General features: G+C 43.7%; 2 protein-coding genes across 5 annotated transcripts in view; one reads left to right on the forward strand and one right to left on the reverse strand.

Moving 5' to 3' along the window:
* ANKHD1 (ankyrin repeat and KH domain containing 1) overlaps positions 1–16,397 on the reverse strand; it is a 236,889-nt gene extending 220,492 nt beyond the window's left edge. For all 3 annotated transcript variants that reach the window (XM_056516547.1, XM_056516546.1, XM_056516545.1), the window contains exon 1: positions 16,324–16,397. In XM_056516547.1, the coding sequence (XP_056372522.1) occupies positions 16,324–16,382 (59 nt within the window). In that variant the 5' untranslated portion in view covers positions 16,383–16,397. The remainder of the gene's footprint in view (positions 1–16,323) is intronic.
* The window catches only part of CTNNA1 (catenin alpha 1), a 54,296-nt gene continuing 49,276 nt past the window's right edge, over positions 15,986–21,005 (forward strand). Inside the window, exon 1 of one of the 2 annotated variants that reach the window (XM_056516549.1) lies at positions 15,986–16,007. The gene's annotated coding sequence lies outside the window, so the exon portion shown is untranslated. The other variant, XM_056516548.1, reaches the window with a different exon arrangement.

The following is a 21,005-nucleotide window of genomic DNA, read 5'->3' on the forward strand; positions in this document are numbered from 1 at the left end:
TCACTGTGGGTAGAATTACAAAAGGAGGGAAATACTGAAAAAATTATATTTGGGGTAATCTACAGACCCCCTAATATCACTGAAGAGATAGAAGTTCGGCTTCATAAACAAATAGAGAGGGCCGCCCGGGCAGGTACAGTGGTAATAATGGGAGATTTTAACTATCCAGATATAGATTGGGGTCCGGGGTTGGCTAAAACTACAAAGGGGCGACAATTCCTAAATTTATTGCAGGATAATTTTATGGGCCAGTTTGTGGAGGACCCAACAAGAAATGATGCCACAATATAGTTACTTTTGACTTAAAATGTAGAAAACAAAGACAGGCGGGGAAGGCAAAAACATATGACTTTAAAAAGGCAAACTTCCCTGGGCTGAGGGCTGCACTACAGGGCATAGACTGGGGGGAGGTGTTGTCAAATACTGATACAGAAGGTAAATGGGACATCTTTAAATCAACTCTAAATAACTATACATCTAAATATATACCAAAGGGGAACAAATATAAACGATTAAAACTAAATCCTACATGGCTGACACATGATGTTAAAAGAGCAATAAACAACAAAAAAATAGCCTTCAAAAAATACAAATCTGATGGGTCAGCGATAACAGTTAAACAGTACAAAGAGCTTAATAAAATCTGTAAAAATGTAATAAAAACAGCAAAAATTCAAAACGAGAGACAGGTGGCCAAAGAAAGCAAAACTAATCCTAAATATTTTTTTAGATATATAAATGCAAAAAAACCAAGGACAGAGCATGTAGGACCCCTTAATAATGATAATGGGGTGGTTGTCACAGGCGATCAAGAGAAAGCGGAGCTACTGAATGGGTTCTTTAGTTCTGTATACACTATGGAAAAAAGGAGCTGACATTGGCCAGGTCAGTACTGGTAACACATCATGTAATGTACTGAACTGGCTTAATGTAGAGATGGTACAAGGTAAGTTAAGTGATATTAATGTAAGACAATCCCCAGGGACGGATTTTCTACACCCAAGAGTTCTTAGAGAGGTAAGTTCAGTAATATCTGTACCCCTGTTCATGATATTTAGAGATTCTCTGGTGTCTGGTATTGTGCCAAGGGACTGGCGCAAGGCGAATGTGGTGCCAATCTTCAAAAAGGGCTCTAGGTCTTCCCCAGGAAACTATAGACCGGTAAGTTTAACGTGCATTGTGGGTAAATAGTTTGAAGGACTTATAAGGGATTACATACAGGAATACATAGGGGATAATTGTATTATAAGTGATAGCCAGCATGGGTTTACTAAGGATAGAAGTTGTCAAACCAATCTAATTTGCTTTTATGAAGAGGTGAGTAGAAGCCTTGACAGAGGAATGGCTGTGGATATAGTGTTTCTGGATTTTGCTAAAGCGTTTGATACTGTCCCTCATAGACGTCTGACAGGTAAGTTAAGGTCTTTGGGTTTGGAAATTTTAGTTTGTAACTGGATTGAACACTGGCTCATGGATCGTACCCAGAGAGTGGTGGTCAATGATACGTACTCTGATTGGTCCCCGGTTATTAGTGGTGTACCCCAAGGTTCAGTACTGGGCCCGCTGTTGTTTAATTTATTTATCAATGATATAGAGGATGGTATTAACAGCTCTGTTTCTATCTTTGCAGATGACACCAAGCTTTGTAGCACGGTACAGTCTATAGAGGATGTGCATAAGTTACAAGATGACTTGGATAGACTAAGTGTCTGGGCATTCACTTGGCAAATGAGGTTCAATGTGGATAAATGTAAAGTTATGCATCTGGGTACTAATAACCTGCATGCATCGTATGTCTTAGGGGGGATTAAACTGGCAGAGTCACTGGTAGAGAAGGATCTGGGTGTACTTGTAGATCACAGACTACAGAATAGCATGCAATGTCAGGCTGCTGCTTCCAAAGCCGGCAGGATATTGTCATGTATCAAAAGAGGCATGGACTCAAGGGACAGGGACATAATACTCCCCCTTTATAAAGCATTGGTATGGCCTCACCTGGAATATGCTGTTCAGTTTTGGGCACCTGTCCATAAAAGGGACACTGCGGAGTTGGAAAGGGTGCAGAGACGCGCGACTAAACTAATATGGGGCATGGAACATCTTAGCTATGAGGAGCGATTAAAGGAGTTACAATTGTTTAGTCTTGAGAAGAGACGTTTAAGGGGGGATATGATAAACGTATATAAGTATATTAATGGTCCATACAAAAAATATGGAGAAAAACTGTTCCAGGTTAAACCCCCCCAAAGGACGAGGGGGCACTCCCTCCGTCTGGAGAAGAAAAAGTTTAGTCTCAAGGGGCGACATGCCTTCTTTACCGTGAGGACTGTGAATTTATGGAACGGTCTACCTCAGGAACTGGTCACAGCAGGAACAATTAACAGCTTTAAGACAGGATTAGATACATTCATGGAACAAAATAACATTAATGCTTATGAAGAAATATAAAATCCTATCCCTTCCCCAATATCGCGCCACACCCCTACCCCTTAATTCCCTGGTTGAACTTGATGGACATATGTCTTTTTTCTACCGTACTAACTATGTAACTATATGTAACTATGTAACATGGGGGCAATAATATACTTAAGGGGATGCACTGAAGTTTAAAAACCCCGCCGGGAGCCCTGAATAGCTTTAAAAATGAAAGTAAAATACATTGTACATCGCAGAGGGGCGCAGCATGCTGCCCGCACCCGTTTTATAACTTCTAATTGCATCGGCTCTCAGAAGTGAGACCCGATGCGATCATTCCCTCAGCCCCTGTACTACAACCCCCATCATGGAACAGAGTCTGTTCCATGATGGGGGGGGGGGGGGGGTAGTAGTATAAACACTAATGTAGCCTCCCCAGCAACCGGCAGACTCCCGCAGCTAGGGAACTACTACTCCCATAATGGAAACAAGTCTGTTCCATGATGGGAGTAATAGTAGTCCCGGCTGTGGGAGTCTGTAGGCAGAAGTATTAAAACAACCGTACATGACGGATGAATATGCCTGTTATTTTGACGGACATTATTCAGCTGTTAGCACCAGTTATTATCCATCCGTTTTTACAACAGAAAACGGATGTTTAATAAGACATGAATACTCATAGGCGCCCTTCCAATAAGGCTACTTTCATAACAGCAATTTTATGATCTCTCCACAGGTGTTCAATGGGATTTAGATCTGGACTCATTGCTGGCCACTTCAGAACTCTCCAGCGCTTTGTTGCCACCATTTCTGGGTGCTTTTTGACGTATGTTTGGGGTCATTGTCCTGCTGGAAGACCCAAGATCTCTGATGCAAACCCACCTTTCTGACACTGGGCTGTATAGTGTGACCCAAAATCCATAGGTAATCCTCAGATTTCATGATGCCTTGCACACATTCAAGGCACCCAGTGCCAAAGGCAGCAGAACAACCCCAAAAAAATCATTGAACCTCCACCATATTTCACTGTAGGTACTTTGTTCTTTTCTTTGTAGGCCCCATTCCGTTTTCGGTAAACAGTAGAATGATGTGCTTTACCAAAAAAACTCTATCTTGGTCTCATCTGTCCACAAGACGTTTTCCCAGAAGGATTTTAGCTTACTCAAGTTCATTTTGGCAAAATGTAGTCTTGCTTTTTTATGTCTGTGTCAGCAGTGGGGTCCTCCTAGGTTTCCTGCCATAGCATTTCATTTTATATAAAGGTAAGTTCGCACTGACACTGATGCTCCCTGAGCCTGCAGGACAGCTTGAATATCTTTGGAACTTGTTTGGGGCTGCTTATTTACCATCCGGACTATCCTGCATTGACGCCTTTCATCAACTTTTCTCTTCCATCCACGCCCAGGGAAATTAGCTACAGTGCCATGGATTCCAAACTTCTTGATAATGTTGCGCACTGTGGACAAGGTAAATCTAGATCTCTGGAGATGTACTTGTAACTTTGAGATTGTTGATATTTTTCCACAATTTTGGTTCTCAAGTCCTCAGACAGTTCTCTTTCTGTTGTCCATGCTTAGTGTGGCACACAATGCAAAGACTAAGTTAACTTTTCTTCTTTTTATCTGCTTTCAGGTGTGATTTTTATATTGCCCACACCTGTTACTTGCCCCAGGTGAGTTTAAAGGAGCATCACATGCTTGAAACAATCTTATTTTTCCACAATTTTGAAAGGGTGCCAATAATTTTGTCCAGACCATTTTTGGAGTTTGGTGTGACATTATGTCCAATTTGCTTTTTTTCTTCCCATTTTTGGTTTAGTTCCAATATACACAAAGGGAATAAACATGTGTATAGCAAAACATGTGTTATTGCAATCCTTTTCTGTGAGAAATACTTCATTTTCTTGGAAAGTTTCAGGGGTGCCAACCTTTACGGCCATGACTGTATACATCTATTCATATTTCCCGTAGAGAGCTGTGATTGGCCAGATGGTTCCAGCCAATCACAACTCTCTGTGGGAAATATAAATAGGTGTATATATACAGCAGTGCAGGGGACCAAAGAAGAGCGGCCGCCCCCATATATATATTATACAGGAGGATCACAGCAGTTGTCAGGAGTGACATCTGCTGTGATCTCTCCATGCTGGGAGCTGTAGTACCTGCATTAATAAACAGATCGCACCAGGTGACCGATGTGACACTCGTTGCTATCTGTCTATTAATGCAGGTAATACAGCTACTAGCATGGAGCAAAGTGTGCTCCAAGCTGGGAGCAGTAGTACATGCAGTTAAGGACAGATCATAACGGGTGTCACTCCTGACATCCGCTGTGATCATCCTTCATCCCTGAGATGCGGATCGGCTTTCTCCTGTGCTTGCATCTCTGCTCTGTACATCCAGCTCTGTACATCCAGCAAATTCCCACTCTGGGCGGAAAATATGAATGAGTGAGGTGAATTTCTATTCACATCACTGGATGGCCCGGAGTATACTGCAAAGATGTGAGCGCTGTATAGAGCCGCTCCACATCTCTGCTATATTATAGTGACACCCGGAGCGATCTATTAGTACAGGAACTACTACTCCCATCATGGAACAGTGTGTTCCATGCTGGGAGTAGTAGTACCTAAAAAATATAAAAAATAAAGAAAGAAAAAAACACACACACTCCATTTTTATTATTGTCGGCTAGATTTTTTGTGCCCTGCCAGCCCACATAAATTGATCCGTTTAAAAATTAAGATTTCATTATAAAAAATATTAATTTCCTTAAACACATTTTTTTCCATCACTACTGCATCCTTTTTTTCTTGGTACCCAACAAATTTAGAAAAAACGTCAAAGGGGTCAAAAATGCAATTTCCACTCAAAGGCAAAAAACGCCAGAAAAAACGCAATTAACAAAACACCTAACACAGGAAAATGCTATTGCATTTTTCTCTGGCGTTTTTTTTCTTGCGCTTTTTTTGGCCACAAAAAGACCAAGTGGAAACTTAGCCTAAGGCTCCAAAAGCCGGAAGACGTCTGGAGGACTGAAGACAAATTCCAATGGAAGTTAATTTTTATTCTGACAGCCCGGGCATATAGGAGAGAAAAAAAAAAAGTTTCTATTTCAGTGGTTAAAAGTTTTCATTTTGGTCAGAACTGAACACAACAAATTGAAGACCAATCTCAGCCTTCCTAATGATCTGAATATACCCTTACACAGACTGACAACTGTCTTGCCAAGTTTTACTAGTCTAAAATATATTTAGAGCCAGGAAAATGCCTTATAAAAATCTGGAAAGACTGGTATTCATTAAAATCTTTTGCAACCTCTGTTTCTGTTAAACTATACTTGTGCTTTCAAGATATTAACTTAAGTGGGAAGCACATTTTGCATATACGGAATGCCTAAAATGGTACACAATTAAGGGAATCTGTCCCCAAGTTTATGCTGCCTTATGTGATGACAGCATAAGGTTGTGACACAGACGCTGGAACTAGCATTGTGCCACTTATTTTCTTAGTTGTTTTTTTTTTTTTGCAACAGTTTTCATAAAATTCGCTGTTTATTAGGTGCAGAGCGAGTCAAGCTAGTCCCCCTAGTGCTGTGCGTGCTCTGTAGTTGGATATTCATGATCTGCTGCTGCTCACCCCACCCACCATTGACGGATAGCTTTCTGCCTATACACAGTATTAACGAGAAAGGAGTCAACCGGCGGAGGGGGAGTGGTAGCTCATGAATATGAGTCACATAGTGCTCAGCTCGCACAGCAGCCAATAAACAGTGATTCTATGGAAGACTACTTAAAAAAAAATATATAAAAAACTCAGCACTAGAATCAAAGCCTCTGTTACTACTTTACGCTGCTGTCAGATCAGGCATCATTATCCTGTTTGTCATGACTTAAAAAAAATAGCTCTGTCTAAAGCTAGAGCACAGCTAAAACAACAACATTTAGTTACATGATGGCTGCAGCCTTAAAGGAGATCTCCGGCGAAAATGTACTTACAGGAAACACAGGATAGGGGATAAGTAGCTGATCTTGGGGGGTTCCACTGCTGGTGCACCAATTACGAAAAATGAAAGCATTCATACTATACCGGAATTATTGTGACCATCTTTTCCTATATCTATAATCGTAGCCATAGTGTGGTTTCACATTTACTAAACTGACTTGACTGGTGGAACTGAAGGATCCACTGAATTTGTATAGAACTCACAATAAATCTTGAGGGAAACTTTTAAAAAGTAATCCGATAAAACTTCACTTTTGTTAAAGCACACTAAAATACTAATTAGTCACATAAAGAAACATTTTTTTCACAGACCACCACAATACCGCAATTAGATGCAGATGACAGTTCAAATTATGCCAGATGAACAGGTAAACGATCTCTGTTCTGTCCAAAAAATAAAAATAAATAAAAAAAATTATATATATAAATAAATAATCAGTCCCAATATCTTTTTGCACAATTTCAGTCCAATTTCGGTTTCTCAGGGGAAAAATACACTGCTCAAAAAAAATTAAGAGAACACAAACAACACAATGTAACTCCAAGTCAATCACACTTCTGTGATATCACACTGTCCACTCAGGAAGCAACACTGATTGACAATCAATTTCACATGCTGTTGTGCAAATGGAACAGACAACAGGTGGAAATTATAGGCAATTAGCAAGACACGACCAATAAAGGAGTACCTATGCTTCCTGGATGATGTTTTGGTCACTTTTGAATGCTGGCGGTGCTTTCCCTCTAGTGGTAAGATGAGACGGAGTATACAATCCACACAAGTGGCTCAGGTAGTGCAGCTCATCCAGGATGGCACATCAATGCGAGCTGTGGCAAGAAGGTTTGCTGTGTCTGTCAGCATAGGGTCCAGAGCATGGAGGCTGGAAACATCTGGCGCGGAAATTCAAATTACGGTGTCCACAGAAAGTATATACATGTCTATCCTTTCTGCGGACTCCGCACCAAAATGCATTGCCGTCTATGAGACTGCGCATTTCCAAGTGGTCCTAGCACCAGCATGTTATGCCGGCAATCCGCTATCAGGGGAATTTCCATGCGGATATTCCCTGGTGTGAACATAGCCATCCTCTAAGGTACCTCTTGGATTTGCGTGACATGTCCAAAAGTACACAATAATTTTTTTTTATAAAAAGCGATTAAAAAGTCCTATCAAAACAAAAGGGGTACCAATAAAAACTACAGATCACAGCGCAAAAAATGAGCCTTTGCACATTACCGTATACGGAAAAATAAAAAGTTATAGGGGTCAGAAGATGAAAATTTTAAGCGTTTTTCTTACAAAAAGTTATAATTTTGTATCCAAAATATGAATAAATTGTGTATCTTGGTAATCGTATGTACTGACAGAATAAAGAATGTCTGAACATCTGGAATTGCTGTTTGTGGAATTGTTCAACCTATTAAAGGGGTACTCCGTTGCTAAACATCTGATGAGATAAGACGTCTGATAGCGGAGGTCCAGCTGCTGGGACCCCCACGATCTCTGTGCAGACACCTGTCGTTCTGAACATTATGTACTGAACATATTTGGAGGGCCGTAGTCGTGATGTCATGCCTCGCCCCCTTGTGATGCCCTCTCCATTTGTCTATGGGAGGGGGCTTGATTGCCGTCACGTCCCCTCCCCTCATGGGGGATAAGATGACTAGCAAGGGAATTCCCCTTTAAATTACGCCGTTTCTGATCCCATAGGGTCAACACATTAGTCTGAATTGCTGGTTTTTGGGCATATGGAGTACTCCAGCAACTGAAAACTTATCCCCTATCCTAACGATTGAGGATAAGTGTCAGATCAAGGGGGAGGGTTCGAACACTGGGACCCCCGCGATCTCCCGTATTGGGGCCCTGGCAGTCCGCACAAAGGGATCATGTGGACCATCACACGAAGAGGCGGATGACACGCCCCCCTCAATACAACGCTATGGGAGAGCCATAGCGCTGCATTCGTCAATCTCTGGCTCTGCCATAGCACTGGATTCAGGGGCTTGTCGGCCGCAGCTTTGTGCAGTGGTCTACATACCCTCTTTCTACGGACTGCCGGGGCCCCATATGGGAGATCGCAGGAATACCAGCAGTCAGACCCCCATGATCTGACACTTATCCCCTATCCTTAGAATAAGGGATACGTTTTCAGATCCTGGAGTACTCCTTTAACCAGTCACAGAGGCAGGGCGTACAGGTATGCCCTAGTGCCCAAGTCCTTACAGGTATGCCCTGGTCCCATTACCGGCATTTAAAACAAGCTCACGAGCTGAGCGTGCGTTAAACGCGGTGGGTCCTAACTGCTATCAGCAACCAGAACCCAGGGTTAATGCCAGGCATCACCGATCGGGCCAACGTCCTGCATTAACCCTTTAGATGCTGCAATCAAAGTTGAATAGCGTGTGGCACCGATCATTGTGTCACGCACTATTAACTTTTTGGACACTGTGTTCAAAGTTGATTGCCACATCTAAAGTAACATAAATACACTCCCGGCAGCTTAGTCGGGCTGATCGCTATATCCCGATAAGCTAAAACGCAAGCGGAAGGTGCCTTACCTGCCTCCGTCACGTCTGACCTGCGATTGATTGCTCCAAGCCTGAAATCCAGGCTTGAGCAATCGACCGCCGATAACACTGATCATTGCCGTGTTAATGCACGGCAATGATCTGTGCAGCAGATCAGTGTGTGCAGTGCTATAGCCACTAGAGAAGGCTATAACACTGCAAAAATAAATAAATAAAAAATTGAAAAAAAGTTAAGATCATTTAACCCCTTCCCTAATAAAAGAATCACCCCCATTTTCCAATAAAAAAAAATGTTAATAAAAATAAACATATGTGGTATCGCCGCGTGCGGAAATGTCCGATTTATAAAAATGTATCGAATAAAAAGCGATCAAAAAATCCGATCAATGCAAAAAATGGTATCACTAAAAACTTCAGATCACGGCGCAAAAAATGAGCCATCAAACCGGCTCGTACGCGGAAAAATAAAGTTATAGGGGTCAGAAGATGACAATTTTAAATGTATAAATTTTCCTGCATGTAGTTTAGATTTTTTTCAGAAGTTATACAAAATCAAACCTATATAAGTAGGGTATAATTTTATTCCTATGGATGTAAATAATAAAGATAAGGCGTAATTTTTACTGCCCCATACTGTTTATTTTCACAAGAGGTAAAAGGAAAAGAAGCCCCCCAAAATTTGTAAAGCAATTTCTCCTGAGTACTGAAATACCCCATATGTGGGTGTAAAATTCTCTGTGGAACACACACTCCACTAGTGTCCAGCTCACAGCTCCTAGTTCCAGTGCATGGAAACGTGTGGACTACACGTGTAGAAGCAGGTTTAAATAAGAAGAAGAATCCAGCACTGCAGGTCCAACGCAAGGAAGCTGTTTATTGCATATAAACACACGGACACAAAACGTGGATCACAGGTGACGCGTTTCGGCGAACTCTCTCGCCTTAGTCGTAAAATGCTCTGAGAAACCGCACAACAAGACTCAGGAGTGAGAGCGCACTATGTACAGTTGAGGCTTAAATTGGTGATTTGCAAAGGGGTGGCTGATTTTACAACAGTTCTGACATAAATGCCAAAAAAGAAATACCCACTTGTGACCCTATTTTGGAAACAACCCCCCTCACGGAACATAACAAGGGGTATAGTGAGCCTTAACACCTCACAGGTGTTTGACGAATTTTCGTTAAAGTTGGATGGGAAGATGAAGGGGAAAAAAAAAATTTCACTAAAATGCTGGTGTTACCCTAAATTTTTCATGTTCACAAGGGAAAAATAGGAAAAAAAGCCCCCCAAAGTTTGTAACCCCATTTCTTCTGAGTAAGAATATACCCCATATGTGGATGTAAAGTGCTCTGTGGGCGAACTACAATTCTCAGAAGAGAAGGAGCGCCATTGGGTTTTTGGAGAGAAAATTTGTCCGGATTTGAAGTGTGTTTACATTTACACCCCACAGGTGTCTGAAAGACTTTTGGCACAGTGGTCCATGAAAATGAAAAATGTTATTGTTAATTTGCACAGCCCACTGTTCCAAAGATCTGTCAAATGCCAGTGGGGTGTAAATGCTCACTACACCCCTTATTAAATTCTGTGAGGGATGTAGTTTCCAAAATGGGGTCAAATATGAGGGGGCCACTGTTCTGGCACCACAGGTGGCTTTGTAAACGCACATGGCCCCTGACTTCCATTCCAAACAAATTCTCTCACCAAAAGTACAGGGTGGGCCATATATATGTATCCACCTTAACCCCTTAAGGACGCAGGGTTTTTCAGTTTTTGCACTTTCTTTTTTTCCTCCTTACCTTTTAAAGATCATAACCCTTTCAATTTTGCACCTAAAAATCCATATAATGACTTATTTTTTGCGTAACCAATTCTACTTTGCAGTGACATTAGTCATTTTACCCAAAAATTCACGGCGAAACGGAAAAAAAAATCATTGTGCGACAAAATCGAAGAAAAAAAACGCCATTTTGTAACTTTTGGGGGCTTCTGTTTCTACGCAGTGCATATTTCGGTAAAAATTACACCTTATCATTATTCTGTAGGTCCATCCGGTAAAAAGATACCCTACTTATATAGGTTTCATTTTGTCGTACTTCTGGAAAAAATCATAACTACATGCAGGAAAATTTATGTTTAAAAATGTCATCTTCTGACCCCTATAACTTTTTTACTTTTCCACGTACAGGGCGGTATGAGGACTAATTTTTTGCGATGTGATCTGAAGTTTTTATTGACACCATTTTTGTTTTGATCGGACTTTTTGATCACTTTTTATTCATTTTTTAATGGTATAAAAAGTGACCAAAATACGCCTTTTTGGACTTTGGAATTTTTTACGTGTACGCCATTGGCCGTGCGGTTTAATTAATGATATATTTTTATAGTTCGGACATTTACGCACGCAGCGATACCACATATGTTTAATTTTATTTACACTGTTTTATTTTTTTTATGGGAAAAGGGGGGTGATTCAAACTTTTATTAGGGAAGGGGTTAAATGACCTTTATTAACACTTTTTTTTTTGCAGTGTTATAGATTCCATAGGGACCTATAACACTGCACACACTGATCTCTTGCACAGATTACTGGCGTGTATTAACACGCCTGTGATCAGTGTTATCGGGACTTGACTGCTCCTGCCTGGATCTCAGGCACAGAGCAGTCATTCGTCGATCGGACACCGAGGAGGCAGGTAAGGGCCTTCCCGGTGTCCTGTAAGCTGTTCGGGATGCCGCGATTTTACCGCTGCGGTCCCGAACAACCCGACTGAGCAGCCGGGTCACTTTCACTTCAGACGCGGCGGTCAGCTTTGATCGCCGCGTCTGAAGGGTTAATACAGGGCATCACCGCGATCGGTGATGTCCTGTATTAGCCGCCGGTCCCGGCTGTTGATAGCCGCCGGGACCGACCAGATATGCCGCAGGGACACCGCGTGACCCCGCGGCATATCGCGGGAGCCGGCGGAGGACGTAAATATACGTCCTTCGTCATTAAGGGGTTATTAGAATGGGAACGGTTGGTGATATTACCTTCCTGTTTGTGGCACATTAGCACATTTTCAAGATGGGTGGTGACCATTGCGGCCATTTTGAAGTCGGACATTTTGAATCCAACTTTAGTTTTTTCAATAGGAAGAGGGTCATGTGACACATCAGACTTATTGGGACTTTCACAAGAAAAACAATGATGTGCTTGGTTTTAACATAACTTTATTCTTTCATGAGTTTTTACAAGTTTCTGACCACTTATAAAATGTGTTCAATGTGCTGCCCATTGTGTTGGATTGTCAATGCAACCCTCTTCTCCCACTCTTCACACACTGATAACACCACCGCAGGAGATATGCTAGCACAGGCTTCCAGTATCCGTAGTTTCGGGTGCTAAACATCTCGTATCTTCACAGACAATTGCCTTCAGATGACCCCAAAGATAAAAGTCTAAGGGGGTCAGATGGGGAGACCTTGGGGGCCATTCAACTGGAGCACGATGACCAATCCACTTTCCAGGACACCCATAATGTGGTGGTGCACCATCTTGCTGGAAAAACTCAGGGAACTTGCCAGCTTCAGTGCATAAAGAGGGAAACACATCATCATGTAGGCCACTGGATATGCGAAATTGCTACATTTGATGTGTTTCCCTCTTTATACACTGAAGCTGGCACATTCCCTGAGTTTTTCCAGCAAGATGGTGCACCACCACATTATGGGTGTCAGGCCCGAACATTCCTAGATGAACAGTTTCCTTTAGGTGTTTCACAGGAATAGCATCAAAGTGAAGGAGAAAATTCAAAATCTTCATTTCACTCGCATGTTCTTGTAGACTCAGTTTTTGAATTTTTACAAGTGGTAACAGGAGAAAAGGCCCCCCAAAATGTGTAACCCAATTTCTCTCGAGTAAGGAAATACCTCATATGTGTATGTCAAGTGTTCGGCGGGCGCAGTAGAGGGCTCAGAAGGGAAGGAGCGACAATGAGATTTTGGAAAGTGAATTTTGCTGAAATGGTTTTTGGGGGGCATGTCACATTTAGAAAGCCCCGATGGTGCCAGAACAGCAGAAAACCCCACATGGCATACTATTTTGGAAACTAGACCCATCAAGGCATGTAACAAGGGGTCCAGTTAGCCTTAACACCCCACAGGTGTTTGACGACTTTTCGTTAAAATGTGTAAATTAAAAAAAAAAAAAAAGGGGAGAGAATGCCCCCCCCCCAAATTTGTAACCACATCTCTTCTGAGTATGGAAATACCCCATGTTAGTACGTAAAATGCTCTGCGGGCAAACTACAATGCTCAGAAGAGAAGGAGCGCCATTCAGCTTTTGGAAAGAGAATTCATTTGGAATGGTAGTCAGGGCCCATGTGCATTTACAAAGCCCCCCGTGGTACCAGAACAGTGTACGACACCCCCCCCCCCCCACGTGACCCCATTTTGGAAACTACACCCCTCACAGAATTTAATAAGGGGTGCAGTGAGTATTTACACCCCGCTGGCATTTGACAGATCTTTGGAACAGTGGGCTGTGCAAATGAAAAATTCTATTTTTCATTTTCACGGACCACTGTTCCAAAAATGTGTCAGACACCTGTGGGGCGTAAATGCTCACTGCACCCCTTAATACATTACGTGAGGGGTGTAGTTTCCAAAATGGGGTCACATGTGGGGGGGGGGGGGGGGGCATTGTTCTGGCACTATGGGGGCTTTGTAAACACACGTGGCCTTCAATTCCGGACACATTTTCTCTTCAAAATCCCAATGGCGCTCCTTCTCTTCTGAGCATTGTAGTGCACCCGCAGAGCACTTTATATCCACATATGGGGTATTTTCTTACTCAGAAGAAATGGGGTTACAAATTTTGGGGGGCTTTTTTCCTATTTTCCCTTGTGAACATGAAAAATTTAGGGTAACAAGCATTTTAGTGAAAATAATTATTTTTTTCATTTTCCCATCCAATTTTAATGAAAATTCGTCAAGCACCTGTGGGGTGTTAAGGCTCACTATACCCCTTGTCACGTTCCGTGAGGGGTGTAGTTTCCAAAATGGGGTCACATGTGGGTATTTATTTTTTTGCGTTTATGTCAGAACCGCTGTAAAATCAGCCACCCCTGTGCAAATCACCAATTTAGACCTCAAATGTACATGGTACACTCTCACTCCTGAGCCTTGTTATGCGTCCGCAGAGCATTTTATGCCCACATATGGGTATTTCCGTATTCAGGAGAAAGTGTGTTACAAATTTTGGGGGTCTTTTTTTTCCTTTTACTGCTTGTGAAAATAAACAGTATGGGGCAACACCAGCCTGTTAGTGTACAAAAAATTAAAAAATTTACACTAACAGGCTGGTGTAACCCCCAACTTTTCCTTTTCATAAAGGGTGAAAGGAGAAAAAGCCCCCCAAAATTTGTAGTGCAATTTCTCCCGAGTACAGAAATACCCCATATGTGGCCCTAAACTGTTTCCTTGAAATACGACAGGGCTCCAAAATGAGAGAGCGCCATGCGCATTTGAGGAATGAATTAGGGATTGCATAGGGGTGGACATAGGGGTATTCTATGCCAATTATTCCCAAACAGAGTGCCTCCAGCTGTTGCTAAACTCCCAGCATGCCTGGACAGTCGGTGGCTGTCCAGAAAAGCTGGGAGTTGTTGTTTTGCAACAGCTGGAGGCTCCGTTTTGTAAACACTGCCGTACAATACGTTTTTCCATTTTCATTGGGGGACGGGACAGTGTAAGGGGGTGTATATGTAGCGTTTTACTCTTTATTATGTGTTAGTGTAGTGTAGTGTTTTTAGGGTACATTCGCACTGGCGTGTTATGGTGAGTTTCCCGCTAGGAGTTTGTGCTGTGGCGAAAAATTTGCCGCAGCCCAAACTTGAAGCAGGAAACTTACTGTAAACCTGCCCGTGTGAATGTACCCTGTAAACCCCCAGCTGCTTCAAAACTACAACTCCCAGCATGTACTGACAGACCGTGCATGCTGGGAGATGTACTTTTGCAGCAGCTGGAGGCACACTGGTTGGAAAACATTCAGTTAGGTTCTGTTACCTAACTCAATATTTTCCAACCAGTGTCCCTCCAGCTGTTGCAAAACTACAACTCCCAGCATGTACTGATCACCGAAGGGCATGCTGGGAGATGTAGTTATGCAACAGCTGGAGGTACGCAACTACAACTCCCAGCATGCTGTTTGGGCATGCTGGGATTTGCAGTTTTGCAACATCTGGAGGGCTACAGTTTATAGACCACTGCACAGTAATCTCCAAACTGTGACCCTCCAGATGTTGCAGAACTACAAATCCCAGCATGCCCAGACAGCAAACAGCTGTTTGGGCATGCTAGGAGTTGTAGTTTTGCAAGATCTGGAGGGATACAGTTTAGAGACCACTGTATAATGGTCTCAAACTGTAGCCCTCCAGCTGTTGCAAAACTACATATTCCAGCATGCCCAAACAGCTGTCTGGGCATTTGCATGGGGCGCCTGCTGATAGATATCAGCAGTCACCCCGGTCCGGTCCCCACCCAGCACACGCAGGTCCGGTCCCCGCCCAGGCGCAGGGGAACAGTCTCCCGGTACACAGGTGAAGCCCCGGCGCGGGGTAGCGGTCTCCTGGTACACAGGTGAAGCCCAGGCGCGGGGTAGCAGTCTCCCGGTAAACAGGTGAAGCCCCGGCGCTGGCTAGCGGTCTCCCGGTACACAGGTGAAGCCCAGGCGCGGGGCAGCAGTCTCCCGGTACACAGGTGAAGCCCCGGCGCGGGGCAGCAGTCTCCCGGTACACAGGTGAAGCCCCGGCGCGGGGTAGCAGTCTCCCGGTACACAGGTGAAGCCCCGGCGCGGGGTAGCAGTCTCCCGGTACACAGGTGAAGCCCCGGCGCGGGGTAGCGGTCTCCCGGTAAACAGGTGAAGCCCCGGTGTGAGGTAGCAGTCTCCCGGTACACAGGTGAAGCCCAGGCGTTGGCTAGCGGTCTCCCGGTAAACAGGTGAAGCCCCGGTGTGAGGTAGCAGTCTCCCGGTACACAGGTGAAGCCCAGGCGCTGGCTAGCGGTCTCCCGGTAAACAGGTGAAGCCCCGGTGTGAGGTAGCGGTCTCTCCGCAGGGCTCACATGACCGGCTGAGGAATGAGGCAGCCCGCACCCTGGGAGGAGTCTGCGCACAGGAACTGCCCGTCTCATCCTGTTTCCTACTAAGCGCCCGACATAGGGATAGTGGAGTTGGAGTTGGGCTGTAGCCCCGCTGAACTTTCTCGGTCACAGGCCCTGAGGCGCCGCCGCAGGTAGGTGTCCGGGGCGGTGAGTAGACTTGATGGGGTAGTTCGGGATCACTTTGTGAACTCCCTAGAAGTTGCGGGACTGCTGAAGTCCATGTTAGTACGTCACCTGTTGCAGCGGAATGCTTGTTGGCTGTTAGGTGGTGAGGGGAGCGGCCGGAGCCTCATCTTTTATAGCGGCTATAGGTTCTGTTATCCGGCCGTTGCGCTCCGTTCTGGTCCGGTCCTTCACTCCCCGCCGTGTCTGGCCTCATCCAGCGTCCGCCGGCCCCTCCCTCCGTGCGGCATTGTTTCTGAGGAATGCTCCTACCTTCCACCACCACGCCCTGTCAACTCTGCCAGGAACTTTCCTTCTCCACCAGGCTTGGAGCCATGTTGACCGTGCGGTTCTACAGCGTTAAAGTTACAGTTCGGATCCCTCACTATTCCATAGTGTTTACTAGCTGTCAGGATCCATTGCTCTATTGGCCACACAGCTGAAGGCTCGTTTCAATGTGGTGGTGTAGGGCAGTGTTTCCCAACCAGGGTGTAAATAGTGACAGCAGAATGTCTGTGGATCCTGTCAGGATCTGATTGTACAAGAATATGTAGGGGTATTCCTTTCTCTGCAGTTATGGGAACCATGTAGCACACAGCGTATTCAACTACTATTAAAGGGGTACTCCCGTGGAAAACTTTTATTATTTATTTTTTATTTTTATTTTTCAAATCAACTGGTGCCAGAAAGTTAAACAGATTTGTAAATTACTTCTAGTAAAAAAGCTTAATCCTTCCAGTACTTATTAGCTGCTGAGTACTACAGAGGAAATGGTTTTCTTTTTGGAACACAGAGCTCTCTGCTGACATTATGACCACAGTGCTCTCTGCTGACATCTCTGTCCATTTTAAGAACTGTCCAGAGTAGGAGAAAATCCCGAAAGCAAACATATGCTGCTCTGGACTAGGGATCGACCAATTATCGGTTTGGCCGATATTCACGATTTTGGACGTTATCGGTATCGGCAATTACCTTGCCGATAATCCGATACTGCCTGGCCCCCGCTAAGCCCGTACCGCGCACTGCCCCAGCCAGAGACCGCTGCCGCCACCCACTTCTCTCCCCCTGCCTGTCCTGGTGTCCTCCTGAGTTCTATCACCGCAACCGCGGTCGATCTCTACTCTGGACAGTTCCTAAAATGACCAGAGATGTCAGCAGAGAGCTCTGTGTTCCAAAAAGAAAACCATTTACTCTGTAGTATGGAGTACTGGAAGGATTAAGATTATTTTTTTAATAGAAGTCATTTACAAATCTGTTTAACTTTCTGGTAGCAGTTGAGATAGATTATATATATATATATATATATATATATATATATATATATATTCAATAAAGCGAAAGGGAACCTTATATTGAAGATATGATTTAAACTTCACTTTTAATAGTAGCTTAAAAAAAAAAAAACATCTAGTGCACAAAATATTTACGGACCGCCACCATTAATAAGAGATATCGCTAGTAGAAGCTCAAATATCTGCTATTGGGCAGTCCTTGAAAAATGAAGGAGTACTGTAGTCGTAGGGCTACTATGTATAAATAGTCACTAGATCACTTCTGCTGATCTTCCTTCAACAAAGGTGCATGTTACCATAATTCATATGCATAAGGTGCGTATTCCAGCATTAATAGTGGTTGTCATAGTGCAGTAGTGACTCTGCTAGTCAGTATATCCCAATGGTACAAGGCCTTGATAGCAGCATACATAGGCAGCAATAGATAGCACATATCTTAGCAGCATACCATCATAACACTCTGTTCTGCAGCAATTAGTATTGCACTTTCCAGCATAGCAGCAGAAATCCTGATAGCAGCGTCAACAAGCAGCAATAGATAGCACATATCTTAGCAGCATACCGTCATTGTACTCAATTCTGCAACAGTAGGTATTGCACTTTCCAACATAGCAGCAGAGATATATAGCAGCAGAATATAGAGTTGGCACCAAAGCGAAATTAATATCATTGCACTTAGCCCTTCAGTTGTGCAGCAGTTATATATTGCACTTAATTCAGTAGCTGCAGATAACTTGCAGTAAGCAGCAGTACAAGCTATTGGTTCCAACATCCATCCATAGTCATTGCACTTAGCCCTATGTGCTGCAGCTGTCCTTCATCTAATCCAATAACAAATGCATTAATAAAGCAGCATAGTTACATATCTTAACATGTCCATATAATCTAAGTTTTCCACGGGAGTACCCCTTTAACATAATGAGGGCCACTTATACTACAGAGCAGTCTGGTGTAAGGGGCCCTCGTTCATAATATACGTGCAAGACCCTGAGTTGGGCGCCACATCTAGAACACATTGTCACGTCTTGTGGTAAAAGTTTTGGAGATGGTATACACTTTATTTAGCATTGAAGGAGATAATGATAAATTGGCCAGTTTTAAGAGTTTTGCTTGTGGGCAAAAGTAAGTAATGTGCGCCACATTCTTTTTATAAATTGGGCACAATTACCAAGCAGTGCCCACAGTACGTGTAAAGCTAGCCACTTCAGACTTCACCCTTGTAGAGCCGTGGCTGGCAGTAACATGGAGCAGTCATGTGACCCAAAATAACGTATCTGTTCCAACTTACATGGCTGGATGCTTGAAAAATGTATCATGAAACACTTTAGCAGCCCAGGTGTGCAAGTGGGACACCTTTGTGCGAGAAAAAGGGACTAATAAGCTTTGAAAATATGGTGCAGAATACGCACACACGGAGGCCACGTCCCTTTTTCTAAGATTGACGAGCAGGGTGAAAACAAAGTCAAACTTCAGTGAAATCTATTTCAAAATGTGGTATAAACAGAACGCGTCACTTTTTGGCTAAATGTGGCACAAAATCCTTTATGTTCCAATACATCACAACAAGGCAGAAAGTCCAAGTACAGTATATTAGAAAGCTGCTGAAGTTGTTGTTCTAGACTAGTGGTCTTCAACCTGCGGACCTCCAGATGTTGCAAAACTACAACTCCCAGTATGCCCGGACAGCCAACGGCTGTCCGGGCATGCTGGGAGTTGTAGTTTTGCAACATCTGGAGGGCTGCAGGTTGCAGATCACTGTTCTATACCAGTGTTTTCCAACCAGTATGCCTCCAGATGTTGCAAAACTACAACTCCCAGCATGCCTGGACAGCCTTTGGTAGCCTTAATCTGTTCAGGCATGCTGGGAGTTGTAGTTTTGCAACACCTGGAGGCACCCTGATTGGAAAACACTGTTCTAGACAACCTGTCTTTAAACTCTGGCCCCCAGATGTTGAAAAACGACACTTTTTGGCACATCTGGAAGGCCACAGCTTAACCCCTTTAAAGGGATTTCTGCTGCCCTGCCTTCCGGAGCTCCGCTCGCAGCGTCCGGAACTTATTTCCTCCGAACGCTGCGTGGTGGCTTCCGTGTTCGAGGCCGCCCCCTCATGACGTCACGCCCGCCCCCTCGTGACATCACGCCCGCCCCCTCAACAAAAGTTTATGGGAAGGGGGCGCGACCGCTGTCACGCCCCCTTCCCATAGACTTTCGTTGAGGGGGTGGGTGTGACGTCACGAAGGGAAGGGCATGATGTCACGAGGGGGCGGCCTCGAACACGGAAGCCCGCACACAGCGTCTGGAGTAATAAACTTCCGGACGTTGCGAGCGGAGCTCCGGAAGGCAGGGCAGCGGAAACCCCTTTAAGGACCAGGGAGTTTTTCATTTTTGCACTTTCATTTTTGCCTACTTCCCTTTAAAAAAAATCATAACTCTTTTTCAATTTTGCGCCTAAAAATCCATATGATGGCTTATTTTTTGTGCCACCAATTCTACTTTGTAATGACATCAGTCATTTTACCCAAAAATCTACAATGAAACTGGAAAAAAAAAATCGTTGTGGGACAAAATTGAAGAAAAAACACTTGTAACTTTTGGGGGCTTCCGTTTCTACACAGTACATTTTTCGGTAAAAATAACACCTTCTCTTTATTCTGTAGGTCCATACGATTAAAATGATTTCCTACTTATATAGGTTTGATTTTGTCGTACTTCTGGAAAAAATCATAACTACATGCAGGAAAATTTATACATTTAAAATTGTCATCTTCTGACCCCTATAACTTTTTTATTTTTCCCTTTATGGGGCGGTATGAGGGCTAATTTTTTGCACCGTGATCTGAAGTTTTTAGCGGTATCATATTTGTATTTATCGGACTTGTTGATCACTTTTGATTAATTTTTGCATGATATAAAAAGTGACCAAAAATGCACTATTTTGGACTTTTAAATTTTTTTGCGAGTACGCCATTGACCGTGCGATTTAATTAACGATATATTTTTATAATTCAGACATTTCCACACATGGGGATACCACATATGTTTATTTTTACTTACACTGTTTGGTTTTTTTCAAATGAGAAAAGGGGCTGATTCAAACTTTTATTAGTGAAGGGGTTAAATGATCTTTAAAGGAGTACTCCGGCACGGACTTTTCTCCTTTTATCCCGTCTGGGCTGCAAAATAAAACACACTTTCTCTTACCTGCCAACGAGCCCCCGGAGCTCCGGTACAGGTGTTCGGTCCCCGGGCGGTACTCTTCTTACTTCCGATTAGCCCGGCACGTCACACGGAGCTTCAGCCAATCACCGGCCGAGGCGGGACATCGCTGCGGCCGGTGATAGGCTGAAGCTCCGTGTGACGTGCCGGGCTAATCGGAAGTAAGAAGAATACCGCCCGGGGACCGAACACCTGTACCGGAGCTCCGGGGGCTCGTTGGCAGGTAAGAGAAAGTGTGTTTTCTT

The sequence above is a fragment of the Hyla sarda genome, chromosome 4, assembly GCF_029499605.1.
Source record: "Hyla sarda isolate aHylSar1 chromosome 4, aHylSar1.hap1, whole genome shotgun sequence".
NCBI classification, from domain to species: Eukaryota; Metazoa; Chordata; class Amphibia; order Anura; family Hylidae; genus Hyla; species Hyla sarda.